Source organism: Parambassis ranga, chromosome 13 (assembly GCF_900634625.1).
Source record: "Parambassis ranga chromosome 13, fParRan2.1, whole genome shotgun sequence".
In the NCBI taxonomy this organism is placed as follows: Eukaryota; Metazoa; Chordata; class Actinopteri; family Ambassidae; genus Parambassis; species Parambassis ranga.
In genome coordinates, this window is record NC_041033.1 from 7691653 (window position 1) to 7713526 (window position 21874).

Here is a 21874-nt window from a genome sequence, read left to right on the forward strand (position 1 = left end):
TACTGTTTTTATTGCATTACATTATGTATTAAATATGTTATTTACCAAAGTGGTGATGGGGCCTTTTGTGTAAACAAGCTGTAGTCACCTGACCTGCATAAGCAAAACTGCAACAATAAAAAAAAAAAAAAAAAAAAAAAAAAAAAAAAATTAAGTCAGAACTATTTAGAAAAAAAAGTAAATAAAATGGATGCCGAGCTGTGTATCCCTTCAGGCTCAAAGGGCTTTGAGCAAACTAGAGTAAACCTTTATATAACGAAAAATTACATACTTCTTCCGGACCCACAGGCACTAGAGTGTTAAAACAACATCATGTTAAGACTGCTCTGTATTTGATTCAATGAATCCTTTATCTTTGTTGACATCTTCATTGTGTTCTTTTTGTCAGTGTAAAGTGCTTAAGTATCTCTTGTATGATGAAGAAGTAAATTAATAAATTGCTCATTCAGAAAATGACGTGAATATATGATTAAAGCAGAAAAAATGCTGATTATATCTGAACTGAATATTTTAAATACAAAAGAAAAGAAATGTACTGATTAACTGAGCAGAATAGAATAATACCTTAGACTGATCCTAACCCTTCTCCCTCCTATTTTATGTATTTCTTTGTAGAGCAGAACATATTGCATACTCTAATCATATTATGTTGGCAGAACCAATTGGACTGGCTGACATTTACTTACCGTTGTTCAGAGGTAGAAAACTTGAAATCTTCCACGCTGTTTTATAAGTCAACGCTGCCACAAATACTCTGCAATCAATGACAAATTTTCATATCCTTCCTCATTCATGTCCAGGACTGCACACTTCAGTGCTTCAAAATCCATAAGGCATTATTGCAACACTAGTAGTGCGACTGTCAACAGAATTAAACAATGGTTTTATATGAAGGGTAGAAAGCTGGTTCCAGTATAAGTGATGTTGATAAGGACATAAGGACATTTTTCATTATTTGCATAAGATACAGATATAAGATGGAGAATGTTTTACCATTAAACAAGAAAATCAACCCACACTAATATCCAGTGTAGCCAGTGCTTCACCAATAGAACTCATAGACTTTTAAGGTGCAAAACTGACCTCACACATCCATCGCACTGTTACTTAATTATTCATATTATTCACCCTCTCATTGTGCGTGTGATGATTAATCCCCTCCTCACCTTCACTTGTTATTCAGTGAGAATAGACAAGGACAGAACCTCCCTGGATGTGTCCTTGTCTTATTCTTATCATTCTGTGCATCTCCTCACTCCCCCTCAATGATACAAACCTTAATCTCATCTCATAAAATTAAAACAGCAAAGAGGACAGGAAGAAGTCATTTCATTGTAAGTAGATCTCAGGGAATAGAAATTGCAAAAACACATTCATTTCAGATATGTACTCTCATTTACTTCATTAAATCATCTTGCAGTCATTACCACTCCACCACTAAAGAATGCCATGCTAGCTGTTTGTCTTTTTTATGTTTACATTTGGTTTGACAGGTCACTCGAGTACAAATATACAGTCTCTTACAGTTCACATGTAATAAATTGAATTGAATAGGCAATTTATATGGTGCTCTGACAGTTCAACAAACTCATCACATCCAGGACAACTGCGGCAGAACTAATCAATTGTCCTTCTAGTTGAGGTGCTGTGATTTAATTAATTGGTGTGTTTACAATAGGATGAGAGTTTATAGTCAATCTATAATGTCAATGACAGACGCTGCCAAAGCCTTCTGGGTCAAGGTCTTAGCTTCTAAAGTCTGTATTATAAAAACCGATCTAAGTACTTTTGATATCTACTGTATATTTAACCTAGCAGCACCTGAAAAGTAAAGTTAAGCCCAGAAACAGCTGAATGCAACATACAGTAGATGTTGTTTGTTCATACTGCAACGTCAGGACAGGACAGAAAAGGGAAACACGTGTTGTGTGTGCTCCGCCCTTTTACACTTTGAAGTTTCAGCTAAACTTTAAATATCATAAGTCGTCTTAAACCTTGTCCACTGTCACAGAAATACATGGTGGTCATGGAGACATGAAGAGAAAGGAGATTGTGGATGTTTCTGTACACAGGCAGTTGTTTTATAAAAGTTAGAGGAACTCATTTACCTTAGCTTAGCAACATTCATCAGACTGAAGACCCTTTACAAAACAAGTGTTACACATACATGCAGCCCCCCACAGTGCTTTGTGACGATTGTGTATGGCTGTCCTTGAGGGTGAAGGCATGTGAGAAGACTTTATAAAATGAAGTGAGGTAAATTCAGGCAAATTAGATGCTTGATGTGGGTTTTCAGACAAAGTTATGTTTATTTTTTTGCTTCTTCATTCCTAAAAATGATCCCCGCACCCTGTGATAAACCATACAGTGTGCCTAAAAATGATTTCTAAAAAGACATTTCCAGGACCTTTTTCAATTTCCATGGAATGATGCTATTATATTTCTCCGCTTCTACTCATCAGTAGCCTGATGAAAGCCGGCTGCCTCTCCTTGTATCATTCAGTGTCACTAAATCCCCTCTCATTTTGAAAGTCCTCAGTCTTTCATTACCCTCACTGTGTGTCCCCTTATCATATATTTCTTTTCTTCTCTTCTTTCGCTTCCAAGACTTTTGTGTTTATTTTTCTTGGTCTGCATGAAAACGACTCATCCTTCATCTCTGTAGCCCTTTGTATTTTCTGTCCACGCCAGCTACTCCTCGCACTACCTTTGCCAGTTTTTTTTATCCTCTTCTCATCAGCCTGCTGCTGGTATATCTTCTCCGCCACATCACCACAGCTCGTGCCCATCTCTTTTTTTCTTTCTGTACCTCCCTCTGTCTTTCTGTTTCTCTTTAGCTGTCTGAATTCGTCCTTCTCCTTAATCACCTGTCTCATTTGAATGATGGGTGTCTCCGTCTCAACTGACAGCCGAGGTCAGATTCATTCTCACTCTGCCATGATGTTAAATAGCATTTTCTGGTTAACTCCAGGGGATGTCTGAAAACACCTCCTGTTATGGGATTAACCATCTGAGCACTGCTCAGATGCTCATGCCAATCATGGAATCATGGTGTCCACATGTTCTGACATAATTCTTGAAGGTGATTCAGTTTTTTGATGAAGGAAGTAGAGATAACCAGATGAATACTGATGCTGTCTTAAAAAAAAGGTGTTGGGGTGTTTGCAGACACTATTCAAGCTATTTCCTATATTTGTATGGCTGTAATTACATGAGCTCATTCATTTGTCATTGACATAACTCGGAGGTTTCTGAAGAGCCGTTTTGAGTCTCTTAGGCTGAGTTACGCTTAGACACAGTGCACAAAGGACTTCCAGGCAAAGTGATGGAGCGGAAGTAGGAAGCTTGTGATGCGAGTCAGATCTGTCTGTCATGATCACAACTATGCAGAATTGTAGGTTTTAATATAATAAACATTTCTGATTTTTTTTTTAAAAAATCACCACCATCACAAAACAATTGAACGTATCACTAGAGAGAAGGTTGTAACATTTAAATGTGGTCCTTTTAACATCAGAGTTTATGGAGAGCTACTCATTTTGTTTGGATTCAGCCCCTAGCGGCCACAGGGAGAAAGTTTACAAGTTTAGTGTTAACAAGGTTAATGTGACCTAATGTCATGTGAAGTGACGTTAGGAAGCCTTGGGGATGCGTTTGCTGTGATCTCCCAAAGTGAAGAATTTGTTTGGTAATAAAATCATATTTTTATATTTAAAAGGTCAACTTCACTGTGACATCATGATGTTCAAAAGATGTAAACTGCAACAAACATTTTACAGAGACTTACAAACATGAGGCAGTCGTTCTAATTTGTTCTAAAATATTCTGAATATGTTTCACAGTTAAATATCCCATCATTTTGAAGTCAGCTCAGCAGAGGCTATTTGTCTTGATTATATGCATGAAGTGAATGATATCCTTTATATTAGCGCACAATTAAGTAAATTAGTATGTGATTGGATGACATTTTTTACAAGGTCTTGATAATTTTATTAATTCATTCATAAGAGTTAAGTTGTATTGAGAGTGTGTGGACGTGCTGTGAAAGTTCTTGGCTCTAAACAAATGTAGTTTTTTCCTTTGTCATGTGTTTGACCCTGAATCTCTGCCATCCCACAAATCTTTTCACAAATCATATATCTCTCCCTCTGCTTCTCTTATTATTTCATTTTGTTGGACAGAAATCAGCTAATCTTTAAAGCATACATAATAGCACACATATCAGCCAAAGTATACAGGGACAACAGCCAGCATCCATCACCACCACCACCGTCTTTCACTGCTACATGCGGAGGATAAGAAGTCAATCAGACTTTCTTTCTTCATAAGAATGACCCGTCGTACATGAAAATATCAGCAACTGTTAAATAAAATAACAGTTATAAAGTTACAAGACAAAGTTTGAGTAGAGCAGACATCACAAAGGAAAACATGTGTGTGTTAAAAGAGAAACAATGAGAATCAAATCCTAAAGCTATTATAAATAAACAAGAGGTCATAATGTATTAATATTTTTTTTCCAAGGAATCTGTGCTTATTTCTCCAGCCTCAGGGTTCGCCAAAAGGCAAAGAGAGCAAAAGCTGAAAGTCCAATACTGGGTGTGTTTTAGTAAACATCTTGAGAGCCTCATTACTTTGCAGGCAACAATCAGAAGAATGAGTGAAAAACCTGCTCAGGTTTTATTGTCAATATGACACAATATGAGTTTTTGCTTAGTAGAAAGTAGGTCTTCACAATTAATCGTTTTAAAATCCCAATCTTGATTCACCCCTGCGCGCGATTCAGTTTTTAAATGACTTTGATCGATGTCGCTATAAGCATGTAGCAGTGTATCTTTTAGTCGGTGTTTTGTCTACTTTGTTGCCTCCACGACAAAAGTGTTTGCAACGTTTTCTGTTTAGATTTGACTTCAGGACACACCCCCTGCAACACAACATGCGCTCCCAATCTGGATGAAAATCACGAGCGCTTTGCGTGAGATTTCCAACACGAGTAAAGCTATTGGCAGCTATAAGCCATTGATTTAGCTGTATAGCCAATCATATAAGCTTTATAACGAGGGTAGGCACTGCAAACCAGGGGCGCCGAATTATCTGTTTACTTTCTGTGGAAAGACATTTCAATTAGCCAATTCAGAGCCATGTTCAGGGTTAGGGTGATGTTTTTATAGGCATAGGTGCCAAAACAAAAATGTATGGTACTGTCAGTTTGTTTTGATATCTCATGTTCATGTGTGTAATAAACATTACACTTCATAAGAAAAAAAAATCATGATATCAATTCTGAGTTAAAAAAAAAATAATTCATATTTTTTCAGGCCTAATAGAAGGTTGAAACTTTTTCATGGCCGTTGTGTGAATGCATTTAGGTGTTTGTGCCACAGGCGAGAGTTGGAGTTTCATCATTGTTTACTTCTTGTATTTCTCACCTCGTCTCTTGACATCCACTGGTTCTGCTGAGCCAGTCTGTGTCCAGTTGCACTCCTTTTATGGGAGCGTAACGAGCCTGGTATGTGTGAGGGAGAAGTTTGGAAGATGTTTGCGGGTATGTGGACTTTTGAGCAGTTTGAGATCAAGTTCAGTTTATAGTCGTATTTTCCCATCTAATACTGTCCTAATATCAATGATATGAATAATAGCTTCACTAAGGGTTAGGGTTTTGCCTATATAAACAAGATTTGGAGCACTTGGAGTTCCTCCTGGGATTCTTTTTGTTAATGGATTTTTCCAGTTTTGGACAAGCTTGTGCAAGCAGTGCCATAAGCATACTGAACTCATGCTGTTATTTTGTTTTTTATTCAATTATTTTCCTCACTATTCACCAAACAGCTATATAGAAGATTACAGGTTTACAGCTGTCTGGTAATTTTCTTTTCTTTCCTTCATTTATCCTTCTGGTTGTTGATCAGTACATCTGTATTTTTTTTTAAATAAATGGTAATAAATGTCCTCCCAGAACCCAGGGGGATTAAGTCATTCTGTTCCATCCAGCCATCACTTCAACAGCCAGTTGTAACTGATCCATGTGTAGAGGTGTGGGATTATTTTGCAGACGCCTGGAGTCATTTGCACTTGATCTAATAAAGTGGACAGTTGTGTGTAATTCCACTGCACTCTGGCATGACACTACTCAAAACAGAGGCAGCAGATCTATCATCATGTTTGTCTTCAGTTGGCTGCAGGGATTTAACAAAGTGAAGGATAAGCTTTTTAGATTCTTTTCAAGATAAATTGCACAGATGTAGGCAGCAAATGATCTCCTCACACAGCCTCTGGTCAAAGTCAGCAGTTGTTTTAGTTTTCCTGATGTATGTACTGCTGGTGCCTGTGGCACAAAAAAAAATGTGTAGCTCTGCATGGATGTCTGCATCCTTAATGACAGCATTTACATCACATGGACCCTTGCGCACTCGTAAATGTGGAAAGTATACATTTGTCTTTAGTTTCTATAATGGCCATGTGGAGGCCTCCATCTGGATAGTGAACAGCTGACAGAGTCAATCTCTCAGCTGGTCTAAACATACAAGAGGGAAAAATGCACTTCTGACACTTGTGGTACACTTAAATGGTGTCACTGTATTCTATATTCATGTAATATGTTATGTTGTTGATCCTGTATACACATAACCTATTTGTCAAACCTACCATTTTTTTAATAGATTTTATAATCTGATTTTGAAATCTCACCACGCACTTCTGCCTTGTGTGAAACAAATGCTGTTCGTCCCTCACATCAGGTAGTGTCACACTTTTGACAATGTGCTCTGCCTTGACTAATCCTGGGGGTTGGTATTAGTAATTTCACATGTCACGCAGTGGGAGGTGTTGTCCTCTTAATTAATGAAGCTGTCACTGTCATGTGCATTAATAATGGCTCACCCCTGACACCTGTCTCCAAGTGTCATGTCTGAGAACTAAACTGTGGTGCTGACATGAGTCAAAACAACCAGCTTCCTGTGAAGCAGCTGTTTATTATTCCAAATGAAAAAAAAGAAAAGAAAATCTGCATATAATTTGGTGATGAAACTCTCGTTTTTGATGGCGTAATGACACAACAGCTAAGGGAAGAAAAATAAGTGCAATATCTTCACAATAATGTCTTCACATATGCAGTATTTTCACACCGCACTGTCATCCAGTCAACATTTTTGGTACTATTTACGACCCAATACAGGCAATAATAAAAACTGTAAAAAAATAATGATTTTAATGGAAAAAAAAAACTGGCTCAAGGATTCATGGTCACTGCTGGACAGCACAGTTTCACCTCCACACCTTGCTTGCTTTTTGCTTAGAGCAGCTTCCATGTTGAAAGATGCCATCTTGAGCCCAGAACCTGCATAGTAGGCTCTTGTACAGCCCTCCCTCAGATTCTGTGTAGCTTAGCTGCTCCACTGGCTGCTCAGCACGATGTCACTCATTTTTTAGCCAACAAAAACTGTCAGACCATCACACGACAAAACAAAAAACATTATAAAACTTGACATCATTGCCACAATTTAAAGAAAGATAAGTTCTTTTTTTAATTTCTACCTCTCCCTCATAACAAAAATATCCATCACCTTGACTTAGCATAACAAAGCTGACAAAGGTGTCAAATAACTACTGCACTTTCACTGATCTCTTTCTCTCCTGCAAGTTTTCTCTTGTTTCTTTCTTTCTTTCTCTCTCCCTGCCTCCCTTTTGCTCCACCTCACTGTCTTTATCTTCATCCATTATGGATGAGGCACATTGAAGACAAAGTGATTCTCTGTGGAAAATACCAAACGTTTGCCAGCAGTCATGTCTCAGCAGACCCCCTCTGCCAAATACACTACTTCTACTCCTCTTCTGTTCTCAGTACTTTGCTTTTGCAGTGTCACACGGGAGCACATGCACCACAACCTTAAAGCAGTGGTCAGCAATCATCTGACTAACAGTCGCTTTAAAAGGTCAAATAGTAAACAACGGTCTTAGCATATTATGTGAGTGATTTATATACTGTATGTGTGTGTATATGTGTATTTGTGGAACAGTATATGAAACATGTTCGTCTCCTCCATTGTCTTTGCGACTTTAGAAAAAGTGGCAAATAGCCTACATTCCTCACACTCTCTTTCTCTCCCACACACACACACACACACACAGAGGTAGCAGATATTTTAACAATAATTACCTTTTCATCACAAAGCACTTGTCTTCAGCATCTCATTAACTTTCTGTATCAATAATCTGACCTTTGCCTTTGTCTTCAGTGACAGACTGGAGTACAATAACCCAGTATGTGTTAAAATATCAGTCAGTAAGTACTAATGGCAGGCCTTACATTGTTTGACATGCAGTAAAACCAAGTATTTGTTCATGACAGGACTATGTGGCAATAATGCAGTGAGAAATTAAGTTTGCACTCAGATTTCATGAACTCATTCAGTGACAAATCTTTTCTGCTGCAAGAAGGCTGCTGGCTGCACAGGAAAGAAAATGTCTTAAAACAGGAAGCAAACAGATAACAGCAATCAGATTTATATTTTTCTCAAATATAATAATGTAAGTTTTATCGGAATGAAATATTATTGTGAATGTGAAATGTGAATCTAAATTGTTTATTGTTTTGACCCCTCAAAACTAATTATAGTTTATCCAAGTTTGAGGAAATCTCCAGGCATTCCTGATGTCTATAGACCAGAACAGACAGTAGTAGTAACTGTTGTGTACAACAGCATAATACATAAACATCATGCTATGTTGTAATAATAGCCAACAGTTTTTCAACCTCAAAAAGTCAACATCTTTATTTATGATTACATGATCTGTACACATCAGTGCAGTAAACAGTGCAGTAAATACATACTCCTGGTTGTATATGCAAATAATGTAATATTTTCATAAATGTCTCACAATAAAGACCATGTTGTCTTTTTTTGCTGTACAGCTTTTTAGGTAAAGAGAAGGCAGGTCTCATTAATCTATCAATTGACTTGAGTTATAACCAGTAAAATCAGGAGGGATATAAAATTACTGCAGACTATAATCCCATTGGCATTATTACAAGCCAACAGCTCATCTGTGGAGAAAGAGACACAAAGAGATTTTGATGTCGTCATCGTTCACAAAGCGCTGTTAATATGAATAAATGTGATTATACATATATTTATTACCTTGGTACTTTTAGTAAACTAAATTAAAATGCGTAATTCTGCATAATCAGCCTTATTGGAAACAACTCATATGGTGTATGATTACAGAGTAGCATCATTCTGGAGGTGTATGAGTATTATTCACTCAGTGTGTGATCAGTGTTCAGTGGAGTGATGACTGACCCTCCTCTCCTCCCACTCAGACCTCCAAAACTGTGATGAAGCAGAGGGGGAGCAAGCCAGGATACAAATCTCCTCCACAGGCTAAACAAGCCAAAACGCCTCCCTGGCAGAGTCTGACGCACTGCCTCCTACTACAGATAACTATATAGAGTTCTGTTTGTGTGTGTCGGACTGTGTATGTGTGTGCATAGATAGACAGATAGGTCTGTGTTTGTCTTACCTGAGAGCTTTTTTATTTGTGGCATAAATTTGTTCCAGAGCTGACACTCTTTAGCTCTCATCATCCTCTTTTGTACTGGGTGCAAAGAGTTCAGAGTGACATACTCCTGATGTTCAGGGGTGAACATTGGCCACTTCGCTCCATCAATCCCTGGATTCCTGGAATTAAAAAAACAAACAAACAAACAAACAAACAAAAACAGCACAGTTGTGTCACAGGGGTCCTCATGCATAGCTGCAGTGACTGTCTGCGGATGCTTACCCCAGCCGGGCAAAGTTGGCCCAGTGTTTCATAAACTTCTTGGTCATGTTTACTTCGCTCTGTGTGTATCCCAGGGACATGTTCAGAGGCATTCCAAAGACAAATTCGATCTCATAGCCGTGCATTACGCCCATCCACTCTGGCCATTGATTGACAGACGAGCGGTGGTCAAATAAATATAGAAACGTTCTACCACCACCTTGTGAGTACCTGAAAACAAGAGATATGTTTGCACTTAATAAAACTGTATCGTGTCAACCTCAGGACATTCACTTATGAGTAATAACCCAAATCATTTAGTTCATTCGTGTAAAAAATGCCTTTTTTGGACTTGGTTAATTTTTGGTTTGTTCAGTTCTAACTGACTTATAGGTCTTAAAGGAAAGAGAGATAGTAGGGGTGGGAGAACAATCTCAAAATGGGATTGTGATAAAATTCAGGCTGATCATGATGATAAGCTTTAAACATTTCTAGTTGATAAGATAGATAAGATAGCAGAAACGTAGCACAACTGCCTGTCGTAATTACATTTTTAATTTTTTTTTTCTTGCACATTTTCTTGTCTTGCGCGAGTGTTGTGTGAATATAAAGCAGCTGCCTGCAGCTGCACACATGCTAATGTTTGGGCTATTACAACCGTGCACACCAGTACAGCAGGAATGAGAGAGTAAATTCTCTTCCTCCTTAAATATTTGACCAAATAATTAACAATTTATGATGGATTGATTTATGATAAGCCATTTTCAGTGCTCGCTGTCAGATTGATTGGTGCAGAAAAGTCTCATCTTATCATAGATCAACTTCAATAACTGCACCAAAACAGCAGTGTTGCACACCTGTATTTTTTAATACATCCCCAACTTTTGATCATTTAGAGGCTTCTTACCTGTAAGCAAACTCTGTCACAGGACAAACGAACATCTGGTCTCCAACCAAGCTACCCAGGAAGTCTCTGTTTTTCTGTCTGTTATTCTCATCTGTCCAGTCAGTGTACTGGAAAACGACTGCTTCTTTTACAATATTACTTGCATCAGCCATTACAAGCTCCACCCCTTTTAAGAACTGATCCCTGGTGATGAGACTTTGTCCGGTGATGTTAAACCCAGGCGCTCCATAAACAAGGAAGTAGGTCCCTTCATCTTTATTGAGACCAAACATCACTTCTTTCTTTGGTAGGTTTGTGCTACTTAATAACACCTGCACAAGAGCACAACAAATTAAATATAGAATAAATACAGATTTTTTTTGGTTAAACAAGGCTCCAGATCCCCTAATATACATCAACACCAACCTCAACTTCATCTGGTAAGAAGTCTCCATCAACAAGTGGAACAAAGGGTAAAGCCAACAGTGAAGCCTGTGTAAGAACATCATATTGCTTCATTGTTATTTTCTGTGCATCGACCTGCTGCAAACAAGATTCCACTTGAGTCGGGTGAGATGTTGGGCATCCTAGTAATGTTGCTAATCTCAGGGACCTATGTATTGAGAAAGAAAAGAGGGCAATAATATGAAGGAATGTTAATGAAATAGATGGGAGTAAAATAGAATGAGCACTAAGTTGATCAATCCAAGTCATGACTTCCTACCATATCTTTTTTTCTTCAGTGTCTTTTCACACAGCCAGTCAGCCTACCCATAATGCTTTGTCTCAGATAATTTCTGTTTATTTCATCCTCCATCCATGCTTATTGTGACTCTAGATGGTTCTAGGTCATAGTATTGTTTGAACTTTTATTATAAATATCAGTAATCTTTGAACACAACAGTTCTTTTATCTAAACCTCACAGTGGTGGTTGAGGAAAAGTCAGAGAATCTAAAGCCAATAAAACCTCTGAAAATCTGTATAAAAATTTTACACCACAGTGGTCAAAACATTTACCTGCAAACAAAATTTTCTCATCAAATGCATTTCCGTAGGACCTCTGGGGAGTATGTGTACATTTCATTGCAATCCCCCCAATCGTCTAATAGTTGTTGAAATATGTCAGTCTGGATTGAAGTGTTATACCAACCAAGTGGCTTCTAAATAATTCAAGACCCAAGGCTAAAAATACATACACACACTACCTGTTCCATGCATCAGTCTGGCTGACTGTGGCCCAGTCTCCATTAGGAGAGCCACTCTGCATTACAGCCCTTTGAAAAAGACTCTGACTGCCTGGTGAGAGCAGGTGGAAGCCCACACATCCTGAACCAGCACTCTCTCCAAACAATGTCACCTGGAAACAAAAATAGATTGTTTAAGCAAAAAACAAATCATGGTGTTAGATTTCAGATAAATTGGGAACCAGAGAACAAAATACCTTAGAAGCATCACCACCGAAAGCAGCAATATTATTGGCAACCCATTGAAGTGCCAATCGTTGGTCCAGCAGGCCTGCATTGCCTCGGATGTTTTTGTTGTCAGGAAGAGACAGGAAACCAAAAGCTCCAAGTCTGTAATTAATGAACAAAGTTAAATGCCAAATGCTCATTTGCATTCCACACTATTTGCAAAAAAAACTTTTTTTAAATAATGCCTTTTCACAGAAAAACCAATTCAACAGCTATCAATAAGAAAGACTGCTATTTTACTGAAGGTTTTCAATGATCAATAACCATATCTACCCATTATTAGCATTTTAGTGTATGCCACTTCTTACCTGTAATTCATTGACACCACAACCACACCTTCAGATCTACTCAGGAATCGGCCGTCGTAAAGGTCCAGGGATGACGTTCCTAGGTGGAACCCACCACCATAGATCCAGACAAGGACAGGAGCTAGCGGTGTGGGCTGAGGCTGAGTTTTGTTGGTACGTGGGGTCCAGACATTTAGGTATAGACAGTCCTCATTTAGAGGTGTGTTCGGGTTCCACATCTCTGCACCACTGAATCCTGGAAAGAATTTAATCATCAATAAAGTCAACAAACTCTATCTGTAGAAGTACAAACAAACACTTAAGTTTGTGTAACATATAAGGCATTTTACCACACAATCTGACACCATATATTGATGCACATCACTACTGGAAGTGATATTGTATGGTGCACTATGTACACTGTTAACTATTTTTTTCTTCAGTTATTTTATATTTAAATAATTTCTACTTATTTTATTTTTGCTGTATATAGTTTCTTTAGTGTGCATGTAACAAAACACAAAACTTCATGTCAAATTAGTAAAAGAATAAATACATAATCCAGCAGTCTGACATCAGTGCTTTATGTGCATATGTATGTGTGGTGTCATATCTACATTTGGAATATTGTTTAGTCATTTTATTTATATGCCTGGCAACAGTCAACATTGGCTTCCAGCAATCCCTAACAGGTGTCTGTCCATCTCTGTAGTAAGGGGGTAGGCCTTTAATTCATTTGATTTGTGCATGTGTGCTAATGCATCAGTTTTTTCCCCATTATAAACTTTTCTTAGGTATAATTCTGTACCAATCCAGTGAGCCATATACACACACACTGTGTGTGTGCGCAGCATGTGTGACATGGTGTTATATAACTACCACCCCCCTACTGACATGCCTACATGAAGTTAATACAGTGGCCTTTTAAGGTCATCTTTCATTCAAACGTACTTAGATTGACTTTTGTTCCTTGTCACACTTCAGTTATCCAGCTGTGCTAAGGCACAACAAAAGTGAGTTTCAACTTTAAATGGGCAGTTCAAAGACCCTTTGTAGTAATAGTACAGTAGTAGTAACATGTAGTGATGTTGACGGGCTATTTGGGCTTTCAGCCTCAAGTTTTTTTTTTTTTTTTACAAAACACAATGGGCATTAGAAGTGATGTCACCATTTGATACAGGCAAGGGCAAGATAAGGAAGAGATACAAAATAGCATCATAGAAAATGACTTAAATGTCAAGGCTTTTATAAAAAAAATGCCATCTTGCAAAGGCTAAATTATTAAGTGTCAAAGTGGACTGAGCAACACTGGGTGTGTATCCATTAATACATGTCATTTTAGGGTGGAATAAAGGAAAGAACCTTACACCCAGTGAGTAACACTGGGTGTTTCCAGTGGGTGTCCCTTTTAGTTACACTTCAGGTCTCTGTATAGTCTGGCTAAGTCTGTATATAAGTGAATGTGAACAGGTGTTTCCATGTCTGTACCTCAACTTGGATTATTTTAACATATATACAATAAATAGGAATGTATGTGTATAGAGAACTTATTGTGCCCGACATGGATACCTGGAAAGGCTGTATCAAAGATCTGGTAGCAGGAGTTGGGGTATTTGGTGGCATCCTTCACACCTTCCCATCTCTCCACTGGCTCCGGAGCTCTGAACCTCAGTTTGCCAAGAGGTGGTTTTCCATAAGGAATTCCAAGAAATGCTCTAACATCACCGCCCTGCACTGAGAGCCACTTCCCTTGAACTTTCCCATGCGTAGTACTGATTACAAGGTCATCTGGAGTAGCAAGTGTTACAGTCAGGAAATTAAGCAACACAGGAACCAGAGCAATGGGTGCACAGAGAGAGTAGGTCGCCATAGAAAATATCCTGGGTAGAAGGGGGAAAAAAAAAAGAATTAATTTCTTTTTAAACTTACTCAAAATGTAATGTGTGATTGTTTAAATTAACCCCCTAAAACCGGAACCCTGAATTGTATGCATGTGGGCTTTTTTTAATTGCGTCTGACATCTGTTTACACTGAGTCAGTTTAGAGTGATATTCTAAAGGAATAAAATTATTAATTAATCTATGACAGCATGTGTTTTGTAATCATACAGAAATCAGGTTCAGGGATCAGAGACCTGCCTGAATTAGTTAGTTATTAAATTGCTTTTTACTGCACAGGGTTATAGTCCAAGATCAGATAATTAGACTCGGGAGCATCAAGGATGTTCTGTAAAGTTCATCAAGTATGTATCCTTACTTATCATCATCTTATAAAACAGAGCTTTTTAATTGTGTTTAGCATTTACTTTGATTGCTTTTTACGCCATTCAGTCCACGCTTTGGTCAAGGCAGATGCAATACTGTGTGCGCTATGAGTGCGTAAGGAGAGAGTGAGAGTGAGAGAGAAAGAGATTGGAGGGAGATCATTTCCGCTGCAGGAGTGTCACTTTAGAAACGTCTATAATCCGCAGATATTTGCAAACACCGTGGCACCGGTGGCGAATATGAAGATGCAAGCGCGCAGCGGATTCCTGGAGCCGCTTTACTTTGAAAGGGCGCAGACTAAACAAATGACAACCTTTTTACAGTGTTGTGTGTTGCGGGGAAATCGTGCGCAGCTGGCTCGACGCGCGCATCAGAGAGACGCGCATTTACACAAGCTTTCATTAAAAAAAAAAAAAAAAAAAACTAATTACCAACAGTAGAGGAATTAAAAAAAAGAAAGAAAAAAGCTGGAATGATGACTTACCTTGTCAGTTAGCAGTAAGTGTCTGTCTGGAGTGAAGGAGACACCCTCTGTCCAGCCCAGCAGACGCTGGTCCACCCACTTACTTCCACAACCCACTACTACTACTATTCCCTACGTTTAGCACAGTAAGTAATACTATTATAGGAGGAGCAGGAAAAGAGATGATGATGACAAATAATAGTAAACAATAGTTATAATAACCTATAATTATTTGTTTCAGCACCAGCTATGATGAAATTAGTTTAACCTTTTTTTATACAGGTACTGTAATACCTGTAATAAAGTGATAATTTGCGGATGGAGTAATAATAATAATGAGTGGCGTGATGAATAGAATGTGTTGGAGAAACAATCATATAGTAGATCCATACAAAAAAAAACTTTAAAAAATGAAATCTGCTCATACCATTTTATTCTCTACAAACTTGCCTTGTCAGCAGGCTTGTGTCACTCTGGAGTCAATGAGACACCATCTGTCCACCCACACTACTACTGTTACTATTATAATACTACATTTAACACAATGATATCACGCAGTGTATTTTTGTGTTCTGTATAGTAGCTCACTTAGTGTTTTATTTTTTTCCGATCATAATTATCTGCTCTGACCTCCAATAGTTTTTTCACTGCATAAAATTGCATATATTAAAGTTTTAAGTGTTTGCCACCACTTTTTAATACTAAGTGATGTCCTTGGCTGCTCTTGCTTCCTTAGCTCATTGCTGCTACAAACAGACATCCAAAAGCATTAGTCCTAACCTAGCTGTATACTGTATATAAAGATGGATGAGGTGACACCAAAAGACCTTGATTGTCCCCTGGTGGCTGGCTTCAGTATAGATCACCTCCTCCATGTTTGTAGATAGGACATATATTCAACTAAAAACTAAAAGTAGAAAGAATGATTGTTGCCTTAAACAGAAAGAAATACTGTCAGTCAGCAGCTGATTTTCCTCCTGGGGATCTGTCTCTCTGTCTGTCTGTCTGTGTGGCCTCACTTTTGTACAATGGGTGGAGGCAAAGCTGCATCGCCCATCTTTATATACAGTCTATGGTCCTAACGCTGATGCAGTTGATAAAAGATCAGAAAGGTCAACATTTGATGTCCCAATTTATTGTATTTAAGCTGATCACTTTTAATCTGGAATGTATAATTAGATAAATGTAGTGAAGTCCAGCATGAGCTAATGTATTTCCACCGGTAAGAGCAATGAGTCATTTCACTGTCTACATGTCATCTCAATAAGGCAGGGGGGACGTTACAGCACAGTGGCTATAGTGTGCATTTCATAAGAACATACAGTATGTGACCTGCACTGCAGATTAAACTGGGTTATTTCCCAGCCATCCGGACCCTGTTCTGCATGTCATTCCCCTGCTCTCTAGCCCAGTTTCCTGTCTTGCTTCACTATCAAATAGACTAAACCCCCCCCAAAATAAATATAAAGCATATTCTATTTGTAGTGTTTTCTCCTCTTTCCTGGAGGCCGAAGCTGGAAAAATAAGGACATTCTTCATACTGTGTATATCGTTTGTGTATGCTGCCTGCATGTATGGTATGTTGTCCACACTTGCATAGCTGTGCATGGCATGCAGTCATCTTATTTATAGCATGTTATGTGCAATTGGATTAACAATAAGCAACCTATGATGCAATGTCTTGGCACAACAGCCTGACACAGACTGGCACAGATATAGGCCTCAGTCTGTTTAATGTCAGCCTGAATACGTTCACTATCATTCTGTTTACTGTACTGAACACAGACATACGTATATTAAGATGTAGAAACATCTCATGCTACTCCCTAGGCAAAGATGTGTCTGTTAGTTCAGTTGTAACTGTGGACATCAGCTCAGGAGAAGGAAGCCATGGGAGGTCTGGATCTTTACAGTTACATAAAGCTCATCAGGGAGGGAGGGATTCATGGAAAGACAGAAAGATTGAGAGTAAGAAGAGTAAAACGGTCTGTTTGAGATGGCACAGTCTTCACCATAAGCAACCGCGCACCATCAGGGATTAGGCAGTTAAAGGGAGAAATGACAGGCATTTGATAGGAGCCTTTGAAAGTATGTTTTCTCTCTCTCTCTCATTTCCACATCATCAAAATAGGCTGTGGACTGAAATGCAACCCCCTAAACACACAAGTTAATTTCACCCGTGCCCCTTTAATGTCAATCTGCTGTTATGGAGGCAGGGATAAACACTTAAAAAAAACTGAAAGACAGCCAGAAAGGATTTTATTCATTTCTTCTGTGTACGATTGGAGCAAAGAGATAAATATCCAATCATGGTGTCACAAAGAAGGATATTGGTTTATGTCATGCTCTTTCTTTCTGTCTCTGTTTTATTTTAGTATGAGATGTTGGTGTGTTTGTGCACACATTTTAAGCCAGAACTTTTGAGGTACTAAAGGCTCACGACACTTCAAATGTTTAAGAAATGCTAACAAACATCCTGATTATCAGTGGTTGCAAAAATGAAGAGCGTCTAAATCATGGGATGGAATTTCTTGACTTCTTCAGTCAACACTGCCATGCTCTTTGACAGAATTATAACTTAGTCTGGTTTGAATGCATGGTGCATATCAGACATGTATACAGATGCATGTGAATGACAGACACCAGGCTAATCTGTGAAAGTCTGGTTTCTTTTAACCTCCACAGGTAATGGAGAGACCTTCACTGACATAAGCTTCCCTAATGGTTAGAATGAAGACACACAGACATTAGAGAGGGAACCACTGAGTGTGTGAGGGGGGTAAGGGGGTGTTACTTAAAAGCTGGTGGACTGAGAAACAGATGGAGGATGGTAATGAATGACAGCTGGTTATCAGGTTGTAGAGCACACCCGTCTGACTAAATAACTCTGTAAAGTGGAGTGGGGAATGGAGACTGACAAGGTCAAGTGGGACAGAGTGGGACTAACTGTGTATCCATTTAACCATCTCCCCCACTGGCACACGTTTTCCAGCTTTTAGGTATCAATATCATTGCAGTGGCAATATTACCAGCCAACAGTGAATATCTTGTTTACAGCGGCCAGGTAGCAAAAACAAGCAACTTCAGCAGCTTTGTTTCTCATTTAGGCTTGTGTCAGAGTGGATTTAAAGATTTAAAATGATTTAAAGGTTTTTCTGTAGTAGCACAAGAAAAAAGCGGGTGACCTCACCCAGCTATCAGTGGCAAGAGGTGGGGTAGACTCTGGACAGGTCAGTTGCCAGCCTATCGCAGGGCTGACACTGATAGGATAGATAATCATTCACAACCATGTCCCCCAAGGACTAAAACAACTTGCCCCTGTAAACTAGTTTACACAGTCAGGGGACTACATGATGGTGAGTGACTGTCCTAAGCAGAGTGGGTCAAAGGTCAGGCATGTGAACTAGCAACTGAGCAGAAGCTTTGATAAGTGCTGTAGAGGTCCTGGACATTGCCAAAGAGCTGAACATAGCAAGTTCAGAGCCAGCCTAAGAGCAGTGTAGCTTTATAGATTAGCAATAAAACTTTACAGCTACTGGTTGGCATATTAGGTTAAAAATACAAGATAGTGGATATATAGTTAGCATGAACTGCTCTCCAATTTGGCAATAACATATTCAGAGGAACAACAGTGGTTTCCATAGCAACAATATGTAAATCCAACATGATCAACCATAAATCACTTCAGGAAGTGTCTCTTAAAGTGTCTCTTAAAGGTAGGGTAGGAGATTTTGAAAACTCAGTGAGAGTCAGCCAGATTTCGAAAGTAAACACACGCCCCTTTCTCTCGGAGCTCACCCCGAAGCCACGCCTCCAAATCACATGGCCGTGCATTACCTAAAGACGAGCTGCAGTCTGTGACTTCGGCCATCATGCTAGTACCTCTCTGGTGCGCGCAGAGCAGGAAGACAGTTTCAACCAGCCAATACTCCGTGCAGGGTCGTCCCAGAGGATTGGCTGATGTTTTTAGCGTTTTATAGCTTCCACAGATGATTAATATTAGAAGTAATAGAAGTTACACTAATTTAACAAAAAGTGCATCAGAATGAAATCTCCTACCCTACCTTTAATGGGCAAGGCTCATTCAGGAACACTTTTAGTACAAAAATATAAATTAAAATATGAAAAGTATAATAATATAAAATTGCTTTCTTTTTATTAAAGACAAGATTTGGTCTTCAAAAACAGGTTTTTTTTTTTTTTTTTTTTTCGCAAAAGGTACATCTTGAAAAATGGGGGGACCCGCTTATAATTGGGGTCATCTTACTTTCAGAACTAAATAGTAGTTGCCAGAAAAGTCTGCCAGAGCTCTCCACCTTCATGACCTTAATCACCAAAACTCTCAGTCAGTCAGGAAAAAGCACAGGAACTCAACTCAAAATCCCAGATTTGTTAATGGTGGCTGAACCTGCTACACTTTATGGAAATCCCTCCACTGAAAACAGTATATTTAGGTCAGATAAGTGTCCACTTTATTGACGTCAACGTGTATGATTTTATCAGAAATTAACTCTCTTTAAAGCCCAAACAAAATAATACAGCCCTCTTTTTTTTCTAAACTAAAGACATGTCTCCATGCAATCATGCATGACATCACGTCACTAAATAATATGTCACATCCTTGGCTAATGCTTACATCCATATTTAGGTCAGGCTTTACTCTTTATTGTAAGTCAACATGGTCCTCATGCCTGTCACAGACAGATTACCAGGGATTTAGCTTGTTTATGCTACAGTATGCTGGTGGCTAAAAGGTTAGAGAAGTGTGAGTGTAGCATGACTGCAGGGTAGCCAGTGGACAAGAGTGCTCTCTCTGTGTGTGGGCATGTTAGAGGGAGAAGCAGGATGATAGATTATACAGCCATTTCAATGGTGTAAAATTGCATTTGAAATCCAGCTTTCGATTCAATCTTAATAAAACATTCAAGTGTCTTGCGACCCATTCAGTGTCCCATTGCACCCATACCTACCCTACAGTCGCTCCGTCTTTCTTTCTTGCTCACACACTCATTCAAAAAGACACACACACACACACACACACACAAGGTCTTATCAGGCTGCGGTGTGTCTGAAGTGTTGTTTTTATATTGCAGCCATATTTCATTTTGCCCTACTTTCTTTAAATTGCCTATGGGGTTTTGTATGGGGAGAGGAACCATCACATTTATAGATGAGATTGAAGGAAGAGAAACAGAGGTGAGAGACTTGTTTATGTTCTTATTCATTTTCTTTGCCTGCTTTTCTCTCTCTTTCTGTATGTTGCTGTTTTATGTTTCTTTTTTTCACCCCTTCTCCTTTACTGTTTACTGTTTCATGTATCCTAAACGCATCTTATTCTCCTCTCTGCTAGCCACGCATGCCAGGGTAACTTTAATTGCTGTTAGGATGCACAGGTGAACAGGGAATGATGCATGGGAACAGAGGAGCAATGGAGAGGAAAGGGAAGATGGCGCATATCTTCCCCCGATATTATAAAGTCTGTTGTAAGAATCTCTCTTGAAATTGAGAGTCAAATTAAAGTTGAATATTTGTCTCTTAGTTAAAAGGATGTTTTTTTTGTCCTGGTTTGGGATGGATAAATAATGAAGAGGTACACAGTATTCAACATGTATTTTTCATAAAATGTCATTTTTTTCTGCTGCTGATCATCACATTACTTGAGTTGAATTGTGCAATGAGTAAGAAATTGTTCTTTCCTCAACAATTTATTTGCTTTCCTGCTGTTGCATCACTAATTTAAAAAAAATGTTTAATGTCCTTTTGTGTGACAAAGGGCAACCCACAAACTACACAGATTATGTCCACCACACCAGAGACTGCATGTGAAACCAAGAGATGGGAAGACAGATTATATTCATTCAGAAGTTGACATGTTGACTGTTTACTGATTACATTAGGAGAAGAATTCACACCACCACAAGCACACATGCGCACTTCATCATCGACACCCACACTTCTCAAACATTCATGAACATGATGCCTCTTACTAGTGATGTTCAATTTATTTCTCATTTGAAAATCACTTTGGCCTTTGACACAGTTGATGCTCATTTGTCTACAGACTTTAAGTTTCTGCATGTGTGTGTGTATGTGTAAGTAGCCCTTTCCATGCATGTTTATTCAAATCCAGAAACCAATTTAAAACATACATCCTCAATTCAGCTTCGACAGCAGAGAGCACAGACAGCAGCTGAATGCAAATCAAAGTATAGTTGTGAAATTAAAGTGAAGTTGTATTCATTCCCAATCTCATAAACTGCTAATGGAAACCACTGAAGCTACAAATTGTCACATGTTTCTGACATGACAAGCATACTTAATTATGTGAGTATGCAACATAGGCAACTTTTGTCTATTAAATGTTTTAATAATATTTTTCGTGCTCACCAAGTCACCACATGGACAGCTAAGGTGCCCCTGGTGACTTTGAGTACATTATCTGTTACTAGTGTCTGGAATTTCCATTGATTTGCACTGATACGTTATTGTGGCTGCATAAGAGGACAGATTTTCTTTACCTTTTATTAATGCCTAACCTAGTCATTAGCTTTTAATTCCAAATCCTAACCACAACTGAAAAACAAAGCTGTAAGAAAAACAAAACTGGTATAAACACCAGGTATAAAAACATTAGCAGTGTTTAAAGGAAAAGTGTCAGGGGGAATGAAGCCCGCCCAAACCTGAATGAAAATCTGCTGTGGGTTTGAGCCATCGACCATCTATCCTGTCTCCTAACCCTAAA

The 21874-nt window shown here is 38.6% G+C and overlaps 1 protein-coding gene across 1 annotated transcript; it reads right to left on the bottom strand.

Annotated features, from left to right (window-relative positions):
- Nucleotides 1-8743: 8743 nt before the first annotated feature.
- LOC114444810 (acetylcholinesterase-like) lies at nucleotides 8744-15263 on the bottom strand. The gene is made up of 10 exons (XM_028419649.1): nucleotides 15154-15263; nucleotides 13975-14285; nucleotides 12427-12661; nucleotides 12088-12220; nucleotides 11852-12003; nucleotides 11072-11258; nucleotides 10667-10977; nucleotides 9781-9990; nucleotides 9520-9677; nucleotides 8744-9043 (listed from the first exon to the last, which is right to left on the bottom strand). Exons 2-10 carry the CDS (start codon nucleotides 14273-14275, stop codon nucleotides 8949-8951), a joined length of 1782 nt encoding a protein of 593 aa, XP_028275450.1. The 5' UTR covers nucleotides 14276-14285; nucleotides 15154-15263; the 3' UTR covers nucleotides 8744-8948.
- Nucleotides 15264-21874: the final 6611 nt, after the last annotated feature.